The 12717-nt window shown below is 42.8% G+C and overlaps 1 protein-coding gene across 4 annotated transcripts in view; it reads right to left on the bottom strand.

Moving 5' to 3' along the window:
* BIVM (basic, immunoglobulin-like variable motif containing) overlaps window positions 1-12717 on the bottom strand; it is a 117708-nt gene that overhangs the window by 39210 nt on the left and 65781 nt on the right. For all 4 annotated transcript variants that reach the window (XM_073569483.1, XM_073569484.1, XM_073569485.1 and 1 more), the window contains 2 exons: window positions 11344-11914; window positions 6466-6589 (listed from right to left, as the gene is read on the bottom strand). In XM_073569483.1, the coding sequence (XP_073425584.1) occupies window positions 6466-6589; window positions 11344-11809 (590 nt within the window). In that variant the 5' untranslated portion in view covers window positions 11810-11914. The remainder of the gene's footprint in view (window positions 1-6465; window positions 6590-11343; window positions 11915-12717) is intronic.

The following is a 12717-nucleotide window of genomic DNA, read 5'->3' as shown; positions in this document are numbered from 1 at the left end:
GATATTGAGGAAAAAAATGCATATGTGTCTTTTTATATAGTCAGGGCCGGCGTTATGGGCAGGCAGACCAGGCAGCTGCCTAGGGCCCCTGCTCCCCCAGGGGCCCCCAGCTAGCGGCACATCATGCCACCGCTATGTGGCCCCTGTGAGGCAGGAGGCCCGCCTGCCCCCAGCGCCAACTCCCCCCGCCGCCTGCCCCCAGCGCCGACTGCCGCCGCTGCCGCCGCCACAGCAATGATGGATGAGAGAGCGTCAGCTGACGCTCCCTCTCCCATAATTCTCTGCTCTGCCTCTGACACAGCGGGGGCGCGATGACATCATCGCGCTCTCACTGTGTGCCAGACAGAGCAGGAGCCAGGAGCAGCGCAGGCATGAGGAGAAGGTGAGGAGGCTGTGGAGAGATACAAAAAAACCCTGCCATTTTTAGATTATTATCTTCATTTAATTTGCCTTAAATGAAAAAACACAAAAGAGAATGAAGCAAAAAGCAAAAGTCCAGACAAAAGTATTGGCACCCTCAGCTTAATACTTGGTTGCACAACCTTTAGCCAAAATAACTGTGACCAACCGCTTCCGGTAACCATTAATGAGTTTCTTACAATGCAAACTGGCAAACTTCTCCAGGTCCCTGATATTTGAAGGGTGCCTTCTCCAAACTGCCATTTTTAGATCTCTCCACAGGTGCTCTATGGGATTCAGGTCTGGACTCATTGCTGGCCACCTTAGAAGTCTCCAGTGCTTTCTCTCAAACCATTTTCTAGCGCTTTTTGAAGTGTGTTTTGGGTCATTGTCCTGCTGGAAAACCCATGACCTCTGAGGGAGACCCAGCTTTCTCACACTGGGCCTTACAATATTCTGCAAAATTTGTTGGTACTCATCAGACTTCATAATGCCATGCACACGGTCAAGCAGTCCAGTGCCAGAGGCAGCAAAAGCAACCCCAAAACATCAGAGAACCTCCGCCATGTTTGACTGTAGGGACCGTGTTCTTTTCTTTGAATGCCTCTTTTTTTCTCCTGTAAACTCTATGTTGATGCCTTTGCACAAAAAGCTCTACTTTTGTCTCATCTGACCAGAGAACATTCTTCCAAAACGTTTTAGGCTTTTTCAGGTAAGTTTTGGCAAACTCCAGCCTGGCTTTTTATGTCTCGGGGTAAGAAGTGGGGTCTTCCTGGGTCTCCTACCATACAGTCCCTTTTCATTCAGACGCCGACGGATAGTACGGGTTGACACTGTTGTACCTTCGGACTGCAGGGCAGCTTAAACTTTTTTGGATGTTAGTCGAGGTTCTTTATCCAACATCCGCACAATCTTGCGTTGAAATCTCTTGTCAATTTTTCTTTTCCGTCCACATCTAGGGAGGTTAGCCACAGTGCCTTGGGCTTTAAACTTCTTGATGACACTGCGCACGGTAGACACGGGAACATTCAGGTCTTTGGAGATGGACTTGTAACCTTGAGATTGCTCATGCTTCCTCACAATTTGGTTTCTCAAGTCCTCAGACAGTTCTTTGGTCTTCTTTCTTTTCTCCATGCTCAATGTGGTACACACAAGGACACAGGACAGAGGTTGAGTCAATTTTAATCCATGTCAACTGGCTGCAAGTGTGATTTAGCTATTGCCAACACCTGTTAGGTGCCACAGGTAAGTTACAGGTGCTGTTAATTACACAAATTAGAGAAGCATCACATGATTTTTCAAACAGTGCCAATACTTTTGTCCACCCTCTTTTTTATGTTTGGTGTGGAATTATATCCAATTTGGCTTTATGACAATTCTTTTTGTGTTTTTTCATTTAAGACAAATTAAATGAAAATAATAATACCAAAGAATTTGTGTTTGCAATCATTTTCAGGAAGAAACTGAGTATTATCTGACAGAATTGCAGGGGTGTCAATACTTTTGGCCACAACTGTACCATATGAGCAGCATTATACTTTATGAGAGGGGCTATATTATATGGGGGCTGCATTATACTATATGAGGAGGGCTACATTGTATTGCATGAAGGGGCTACATCATACTATATAAGGGGCTGCATTATATTCTATGGGGGCTGCCATATATTCTATGGAGGGGCTGCATTACATTCTATAGTGGGGTTACATTATATTCTGTGGAGTGGCTGCATTATACTCTGTGGGGTAGCTGCATTATGCTCTAAGGGGTGGCTGCATTATACTATAAGAGGTTGGCTGCATTATATTCTATGGGGGGGTTACATTATATTGTATAGCGGAGCTGCATTATACTCTATGGGGTGGCTGCATTATACGATATGTGGGCTGCATTATACTGTATTGAGGACTATGGGGAATACATTATATGAAGAACTATGGGTTGCATTATACTTTGGGAAGTGAATTGTACTACATGGATGACTATGGCGGTGCATTATACTATATGGAGCACTATGAGGGGTGTATTATACTATATCGAGGACTGGGCAGTGTATTTTAATATGTGGAGGGCTATGAGGAGTGTATTATACTATATGGAGGGCTATGAGGAATGTATTATACTATATGGAGGATTGAGAAGTGTATTATACTATATGGAGGACTATGGGGCACATTATATTATATGGATGAGTCATGACTATGGGAAGTGTATAATACTATATGGAGAACTGAGGAGTGTATTATATTATATGGAGTACTATAGGGAGTGTATTATACTATATGGAGGACTATGGGGCACATTATATTATATGGAGGACTATGGGGTGTAAACTGTAGATGTGCTGCTGATAACATGATACTGTATGGTGATCCATTAGTGATTCATTAGTGATCGTTCTGTCCCCATCATTCTTTCTCAGACATGGAAAGAGGCCGGGAAACAAGTGTTGAACGACTTCAATATTGTCGATCACACTTATTTAGCTGCCTAAACTCAGCGCATGTAGCTACAATCAAAATGCTTCTGTGTGATGTGCAATATGTTAGCATTTGGGGCCCCATTTTAAGTTTTGCCTAGGGCCCCACTTTGCCTAAAACCGGCCCTGTATATAGTGTATGTAAACTTCTGGTTTCAACTGTATATATATATATATATATATATATATATATATATATATATATATATATATAGTGGCTTGTGAAAGTATTCCCCCCTTGGCATTTTCTGTGGCATTTGCTACCTCACAACATGGAATTTCACAGTTTTCTTTGAAGGTTTGATTCGGTACATGTTAAGAACATGCCTACAACTGTGAACATTTGGTTTTCTTTTTATTGTCAGACATAGCGTTTTCCTTCGACTCTGACTATTTTCCCTGTCCCTGCTGCCGAAAATCATCCCCACAGCATGATGCTGCCACCACCATGTTTCACAGTAGGGATGTATACTTGGGGTAATGAGCAGTGTTGGTTTGGTGCCAGTTCCATGTCTGCACAAGGTTCTTTGTGCGCACGCACGCTCTTCTCTGCTCTGCCTCCAGTCATGTCCTCTCTATGGTATTGGAGGACCTGATCTGGAAGTCCTAGTGCTCATGTGCTATATCAGGCTACCTATTCCTATGGGAAGTGCCTGATTATTGTTGTGCTTCCGGGCTTGGTCTACTTTGTCCTTGCCTGGCTGTGTGCTGTATTCGAGTCCTCTGTCTTGCGTTCTGTTGTGCCTCCTGGCTCTGTTCCTGTATTGTGCCTTGTGCTCTGTCGTGCCTCCTGGCACATGCTCTGTTCTTGTATTCTGCCTTATGCTCTGTTGTGCCTCCTGGCACATGCTCTGTTCCTGTCCTCTGCCTGGTGCTCCATTACTGTACTCGGCCTAGTGCTCTGCTCATGCACTGTGTTCAGTCGTGCCTCTTGGCAAAACGCTTTGCTCTATGCTCTGTTGTGCCTCCTGGCACACCTCCTGCCTAGCCTTGCGCTCTGGCGTGCTTCTCTGCGCACGCTCTGTCTAACTCTGCACTCTGACGTGCTCCTTTGCACGTGCCCTGTTTTGCTCGCACCCGGGCGTGCTTGTCTATGCACGCCATACATGCTCTCGTGTATCCGCCTTGCACTATCCTGTATCTAGCGCACTCCCATGTACTCGTCCTGTACCGTCCTGTACCCTGTGTGACCCTGTGTCCACACTTTGCACGTTCCTGCAGACACACTCACTCGTGTCTCCTGCGAGCGGCCACCTGGTGCCAGCAGTTGTGGTACCTTACCCCCTTGGGCTTGCCCCTGACACTCCCTATATAGGGGGTGGTCCTCACTAGGTCAGCTCACCCTGGGAGGGTTGGTGCCACGACCCAGAGGGTCCACTTCAGGAGTCGTCACACTTTGGTCTCTGTGCTGCCTCGCTGATAAATGCTCTACTTGCCTGGGCTCAAAGTTTTGGTTGTGCGGCCTTCTCTTGGCAGGTTTGCTGTCCTACCATGTTCTTTCCATTTGAAGATAATGAATTTGATGGTGCTCTGGGGGGTCATCAGCGACTGGGATATTTTTTTATGATCCAACCCTGACTTGTACTTCTCCACAACTTTCCCCTGTCTTGTTCGGAGATCTTGTTGGTCTTCATGGTGTTTGGTTAGTGGTGCATCTTGTTTACCGGTGTTACAGCCTCTGTGGCCTTTCAGAAAAGGTGTACTTTATATACTGACAGACCATGTAACACTTAGATTGCACACAGGTGGATTTCCTTTCACTAAGCATGTGACTTATGAAGGTAATTGCTTGCACCAGAAATTTTTAGGGGCAAAAGAGGTGAATACATATGCACATGCCAGCTTTTAGTTATTTGATCCCATAAATTTACTTTGTGTCTATATTTTTCTCACTTCACTTCACCAACTTAGACTATTTAGTGCTGTGCATCACACACAAATCGGATTACAAAAATATTGAAACACAGGTTTTAATGTAAAAAATACCTAAAAGCCAAGGAGGTGTATACTTTTTGCAAGCCACTGTATATATGTTTTTCGTTCTTTATGGCATGTCTGACTGAAGAAAGTCATTGCATGATTGAAACGTCTTCTAAATTTTTGTATTGCCTGTACGCAATAATATTATCTTCTTACAACATTTACCTGAGTAAGACAGTAATAAAAAACACAGTATACGTAATATGGCCTAGAGCGTATTCATATCACGCTCTCCCAAACTGTAATCAAGATCATAACGAAAAAGTGGAATACTCCAAATATAATATCTAGCAACAAAAGAAAAGGAGTAGTAGCAAGCCACACACAATGAATATACATCTAATGTTTATTAGAAAAATCACCATAAAAACAAGTAAGACATGGTATGTATAGACATAATGTAATACATAGGAGTGGAGGAGACATGAAGGTAAAGGGGTAGAATTGGGCTCAATATTGTAACCTGGGAAAGCTGGGTTAATGAGTGTCACATGTATATACATGAAAAGAAACCATAAAAGGCTGAATAACAGAGTGTGCCTATTCCTCAGTGTAATCACAGGTCATAACACATATCCAGCTGCTTACCCATCATTGGTCTTGACCACACCAGCCACCCTTGTGGCCCCTGACGCGCGTTTCGTGTACTACGCTTTGAAAACATTTACCTGAGTGCCAAGTTTTCTAAAAGATTTGTGCTACTAGGTAGACCTGTAGAAGTGCAAGCTCATGTAAATGTCGGTCACCTCTGTCCAAAACTCCTGATTCTTTGCTACAGTGTTCTGAATGTTTTAATGGAAATAAAGAAGAAAACAACTTGCTGTGTGCCTCTGTGCTCCGATTTACTTTCTTGGATATGAAAAAGAAAAAAGCCAGCTCACCCGTCTGGTAATCCAGGAGCTCAAGCATGGAAACCTGCAGTGCAGCAGGATCAATGTCCAAATGAATAGAAGAAATCCAGCTTCCCGTTCCTGGAGAAATTTCCTTTATTGGACAAAATATATAAAATCCAACTTCATATCAGCATATTGTCACCACCGAAGGTGGGACAGAACAGACGCATTTCGAGCTTAGCAGCTCTTAATCATGAAGATGATTAGCAATGATTGAGGGCTTCTAAGCTCGAAACGCGTCTGTTCTGTCCCACCTTCGGTGGTGACAATATGCTGATATGAAGTTGGATTTTATATATGTTGTCCAATAAAGGAAATTTCTTCAGGAACGGGAAGCTGGATTTCATCTATTCATTTGGACTTTCTTGGATAGTATTTTTTGGGGATCAGGAGCTGCACTGCAACAATGATAACGTCTGAATTCTAATAAATCAGTCTTGAAGTATTAGAAGGTGGACCCTAATATTAAAAGCAGAACCCTAAAATGATAATTCACTGCATATGACAGTACCAGTATAGGGATGAGATTTTATAAAATGTCATCCACACACTGTGGAAAAGAATTTTCCAACACTGCGGATGTGACATTTGTAGTCTTTCCCTTTACGAGATGGAAATAACCCTCTAGACAGCATGGTATAAAATCGTTTAAAACAATGATTACTGCTTACCAGGTTCCTTTTGTAAGGTGATGTATGAATGCATGCTACGTACCATCTTCGGAGATCAAGAACTTTCCGCTGCTTAATGTCATCCACAATAAAGTGCTGGCTGCAGTCTCTTAATGGCTTCACCTTTCTATCTGGTTTCTTCTTCGAGACCTGTTTATTAACCAGTGCTACATAAAACATGAAATTCAAGGGGGTGTATTAAAATACATTCAATAAAACTATAATAGATCTGCATGTCTGTATAAAATATACAGTAGAGCAATTTTAAAGCTTTATTCCAGTTATAAGAAATGATTGTCTATCTATGGCCGGGGTCACACTAACCAACGCAAAATACGGTCAGTAGTTTACATGCGTAATACGGATGAATGGCCGCTAAACAGTGATCCGTATGTCATCCGTAATCAAGGTGTGGTCGCGTATTTTGCGCATGTAAGCATCCGTATGTAATCCGTATGGCGAGATTTTCTCGCAGGCTTGCAAAATGGACATATAATGGAGCCCTATGACAGGGTTCCTAACAGAAACCAAAGAATAGATATAGACACATAGAATGCATATATATATATTTATATGTGTCTCAATGACTTGTGTATATATATATATATATATATATGTATATGTATTCTATGTGTCTATATCTATTCTTTCGTTTCTTTATTAAACCTGTCAGTGTGAGTTTACTGTATAGTGCACTGAATTTACGGCTTTGCTAAAAGACACCGGGTGCGTATTTCTCGCAGGTCACATGTGTGCTCCGTGTGTAATGCGTATTATTTGCGCACCCATAGACTTGCATTGGCGTACTACGGGCGTAGTACGCTGACAATCGCAGCATGCTGCGATTGGCACGGAGCGTAGAATACGGATGAGAAATATACGGCTGGTGCGAGGGACCCCATAGAGAATCATTGGTCCGTGTCTAATGCGTGCTTTTAGCGCCTCTCACTCGGCCATATTCCTCGCCAGTGTGACCCCGGCCTATAGGAAAGCTTACACTTTCTAAATCAGTGGGTGACTGAAGGTTAAGACCTCAGAGCCAGTTGAATGGAAAGGCACTGTGCCTGCTCGAGCAGCTCTCCATTCATACTCTATGGGATGATGGAGAAAGCTGAGTACAATGCTTGAGTTTCTCCCGAAGTCCCATAGACAGTTTATTATATGTTAAATATTATTCAAAATCATCTGAGGCTCTGCTACAGTGACTTCAACCTAATACATTGTTACCTGTCTTCTGTCCTAAGTAATTATTACACTGTATCAGTTAGGGAAGGCTGCATTTAACATTAAGGCTATGTGCCCACGTTGCTTTTTTGAAGCAGAATATTCCTGAGCGGAAACGCACACCCTCTTCCCGGGAAAACGCATGCGGTTTATGAAGTGCTTTTGTTAAGCGTTTTAGCATGCGTTTTCCTAAGCGTTTTTGCAATACAATTGTATGTATGCGAAAATGAACATGATGTGTTTTTTTCTGCTAAGCGTTTCCGCAGCGGAAAAAAAACGCATCATTAGCACATGTGCGGATTGAATTATGATTACATGGATGCTTTTCTTAAGAGTTTCCGCTGCAGAAACACGAGTCTAAAAGCGCTGCGGAAACGCTTAAAAAATGCAACATGGGCACACAGCCTAATACCTCCAGCATATGACATATAGGCACACAGTGCCATGCGATGATCTAAGGCTTTCGTGTTAAAAATCTATATATTTTTTATTACAGGATGCCAATATACAGAACAGCACAGATGTTGTGCTGGACGAGATGAGACGCATTGGTTCTGTGCGGACGTTCATCCTCTGGTTATAGTTATGAGTGTTATCATTTGCTTACTGTAGAATACCTTGAGATGTAAAAATAGGAAGGAATTTGAACATAAAGTTAGAAGGTTGCACAACTACAGCTAAGAACTAAGGTATGTGCTTATATGGTAAGAAAATCTGAAATTCATTCTCTGCATGTTCTCAGGACTTTCTTCTAATGGCCAGTCTTTTAGATGAACCAATCCTGTGTTCATGAGATCCTCGGGCATAATAAGTTATTCTTTTGTGCGTGAATCCAGCTATTTACATTGGGCATTTTTTTGTGTTAATGGCGTTGTCCAGTGACAAAATACTAATGAGCTATTTTATAGGTCGTCAATATCAATTCAATGGCAGTCCGACTCTTATCACCTCCACCGATATGCTATTATAAGTAATGGTAGCAGCCAGATGGAAACGCATTGTATGAATCTGCAATGCACAGCTCCAATTCAACGTGAGGAGGCGACTGCCGAGACCCGCAGTGCAGCTCCATACAATGTGTTTACATCTGGCCTCTAATGGGGGGCTTCTAACAGCTGATGTGTGAGGGTGCGGAGTGTCAGATCTCCACTGATCTGCTGATAGTAATGATCTATCAGAAAGGTAGGTCATCAATATCTCATAACCAGACAATCTCTTTCAACTACAAGACAGGATCCATTTTGAACACTTAGGCTGTGTGCCCACGTTGCGTTTTTTAAGCATTTCCACAGCGGCAAGGCTGCTGCGGAAATGCTTAAAAAACGCTATTTAAAACGCATTCCATGCAGTCCTATGGGATTCCGCAGTTGCTGTGCCAATGCTGCAGATTTTTCCGCTGCGGAATCGTATTGCGGAAAAATCCGCAGCATGTCCATTAATTTTGCGGAATCTCGGCGATTCCGCCACCATAGGATTGCATTGAAACGCTCACTTTATGCATTTGACTATGCCCACCATGCATAAAGTGAGCGTTTCATATCTGGAAGATTCTCCTCCATGCCCTGGGTACCATATTCCTGTTAAAAATAGAATTAAAATAAAAAATAGGGATATACTTACCCTCTGTCGGCCCCCGCAGTCCTCCCGGTCCTCAGCGGTGCTTCCCAGGCGTGATTTGCATCAAAATTACCTTTGCGACGTCGCGGTCGCATGACGTCACAAAGTCATTCACGCAAAGCACGCCTGGGAACGGACCGGGAGCACCGCTGAGGACTGGGATCACTGAGGAGATTGGGGGCCGACAGAAGGTGAGTATATCCATATTTTTTATTTTTTTAATTATTTTTAAAATTCTATCTTTTACTATTGATGCTGCATAGGCAGCATCAATAGTAAAAAGTTGGTCACACTTGTCAAACACTATGCTTGACAAATGTGACCAACCTGTCAATCACTTTTCCAAGCAATGCTTCATATCGCTTGGAAAAGCGCTAGAATTCTGCAAGCTAAAAACGCTTGCATAGCACTTGGGTTTTGCAGGAAAACGCCTGTGAAATTCCGCATGTGTTTTACCTGCGGCAGGGAGCTGCGGAAATGCTGCAGGCAATTCCGAGGCATTTCTGCAATGTGGGCACATAGTCTTAGAGATGATAATGTGAGAACCATGGCTTTAATCCAGAAATGTGTTAAAGCTGATGTCTTGCTTACCTTACCGTTCACTCTCGGTCACTTTTTGGATAGATTTTCTTTAGGTTGAAGAGCTAAACATGGATAGGGCAGCCATCTAATGGTGATCATACACATCGAATAAATGGTGGGATCAGACAGTCATCATTTGTGAATGAAGGTGTCCTGATCTTCACTCAACAAAACCAATGGGCCAAAAACCGGTCAGGATACGGCAGCTATGAAACGCCTTCAGCCACTTTCCATTTTTAAAAGAGCCATTTTATTGTAAGGGGCTATGTACTTATTGGACAACCCCTTGTTAAATGCCCAAGTCCCATGAGTAAAATACAAATATCTCTCCCCCACCAGTGCCTTTTCAGCAAGTTTGGCGCTGGATCACCCTGCACTCGCAGAACAGTGCTATATAATTTGATCGCTGCAGCCAATCAGTGGCTTTTGAATGGCTCTAGGGTTTACTATTTTAATAGAAGCCAATCACCGACCACTGATTGGCTGCAGCACCCACATGACATAATGTCATGCAAGCGCAAGGATACCCAGCACGGGCATGGCTACAACGACGCCAATGTGGGAAGGGAGTATAAGCTTTATTTATTTTACTTAGGGGACTTGTGGACAACTTCTTTAAGCCAGACTATGAAATTCTTCTAAAGGCCCCGTCTCACTAAGCGACTTACCAGCGATCCCGACACCGATATCAAGGTGTCAGGATCGCTAGTAAGTCGCAATGTGATCGCTGGTGAGCTGTCACACAGACAGCTTCACCAGCGCTCAGCACAGCGATGCCGAGCGCCCGGCATCGCTGGCCATCCTGTAAAAAATAGAATCAAAATAAAAAAATATAGTTATTCTCACCATCCGACGTCGCGTTCAGTCATCCCGCCTCTCTCCTCGCTCCGGTCCCAGTAATCCTTTGCATGAATGACCGCGAGATGTCACGGTCTCGTGGGATAACAAAGTCTCGCAGTCATTCGTGCAAAGGATCACTGGGACCGGAGCGTGGAGAGAGGCAGGATGGCTGAACGGGACGTCGGAAGGTGAGAATAACTATATTTTTTATTTTTTTTATTATTTTTTACACCTGATCGCTGGTCTCCCGCCTGTCACACACAGCGATGCGTGCTGGCCAGCGGGAGACCAGCGACCAAAGAAATGTCCAGAGGTTTCTTGCAGCGATCAGCGATACCGGCAGGGGGGCCGCTCGCTGATCGCTGTCACACACAGCGATCTCGCTGGTGAGATCGCTGTTACGTCACAAAAGTTGTGACTCAGCAGTGATCTCGCTACCGAGATTGCTTAGTGAGACGGGGCCTTAAAGCTATCTGATAATAGTGGTAAAAGGTAATCAAGTTATATCACTGTATGACCTAATCTTCATCCATGAGTCAGGCCTTCAGTCAGTGACAAATACAGCACCACAATCACTGAGATAACTCACAATACATCACACAAATATAATTAATAGCCATAAATATGAACATAAATGCTGTATTTTCATTCACGTCACCTGGCTTGGTCTTTATTTTTGTAGTCATTGTGTTAAAGTCAGATGTGTCAATCTCCCAGGCAAGAGGAAGAGTCCCAAGATTGGTAGACAATGAATCCAAATTTGTGTCTTCATTATAAATACGATCAGGCTCACTAGCCTGACGATCAAAGTAATTCAGGGTATTGTTCAAGGCAGGTTTATCTTGAGAACTTGAGCTACCCACTGAGCTTGGAGATTTGTACAGAGAGGTTGCTTGGTTCAGGAATGCATAGTCTGAACAAACAGTATAGAATTTTTCCCTTGTGTGAGTCACTGGACATCCCCAAGGATAATTGCGTTCTCCCCCTGAACCCAGGTTTCCAGAATCCCCCACATGGAAGGATTTTACATTATCTTGTGAATTATCTCCCGGAGATTTCTCTTTAGACTTGTGCTCGTTGCTGGAGGTACCATTAGCTTCTCTGTCTGCCTCTACGTTAGGCATTGAATGAAAAGGCAAGATGGAGGTTAGCACAGGCTTCAGGTCAAAAGATATGCCTTCACTGATTATTTTCTGATCGATTCATATGCTTCATACTAAATGGAAATCCTGGTAGGTATAAAAATATATTTACATTTTTTATTTTTATTTCCAATAAATGCTTGTTTTTTTTGTGGAGATAAAACTAGGGTTGAGTAGGTAATGTAGGGAAAAGAGAAGGATACAAAGGGGGAAAAGAAACTAAGGAAAAACATACAAGCATCGGATAAGACAAAATCAAATAAATATCAACAGGTTCTGATTAATAAAAATTACCGGTAAGTCAAAATCATGACAGAATGAATACTGCTCAAAAAAATAAAGGGAACACTATACCATAGGATGTGGTATTTTAGTGTTCCCTTTATTTTTTTTTGAGCAGTATATATTTAATTAAAATGAAACTAAAACTGTAAGAATTTCTTAAGAATGATTAGAATTATTTCTATCCATCCATGGTGCATGAAACATGGAAATCCACAGAATCCTTTTCTTTTGCTATTCAGTACGAAGCACCGGTCTAAATAAATCTATTTCCTTTATATTACATAGCATGGAATCTTCTCTAACTTGCATGAATATGACGTCCTCTTAACACTGTGGTAACCTTCCAAAGATACTCAGTCCCTAGGAGCTGCTTGATGTGTTTTCAAGCAACTGGACAGTGCCATCATCAAAACCCTGAATGGGGAAACAGGCCCCAGCTTAAGCTGAATTTGTTCTGAAGGATTATTGTGACTGTTCTTAGAAAGTCATATTTCGCTATAGCCTTTCAGTGTAAACAGGCTGCCGAACAATGAATAAATGAGCTCGCTCGTTGGGTGAAATTATCTTACAGAACAAAAGAAAGATCATCATTCCCGCCAGCACAT

The sequence above is a fragment of the Dendrobates tinctorius genome, unplaced genomic scaffold, assembly GCF_039654945.1.
Source record: "Dendrobates tinctorius isolate UK_male_01 unplaced genomic scaffold, ASM3965494v1 ptg000026l, whole genome shotgun sequence".
NCBI classification, from domain to species: Eukaryota; Metazoa; Chordata; class Amphibia; order Anura; family Dendrobatidae; genus Dendrobates; species Dendrobates tinctorius.
The sequence above is the reverse complement of the archived record's forward strand: the minus strand, read 5'-3'. Positions and strand labels throughout refer to the sequence as shown.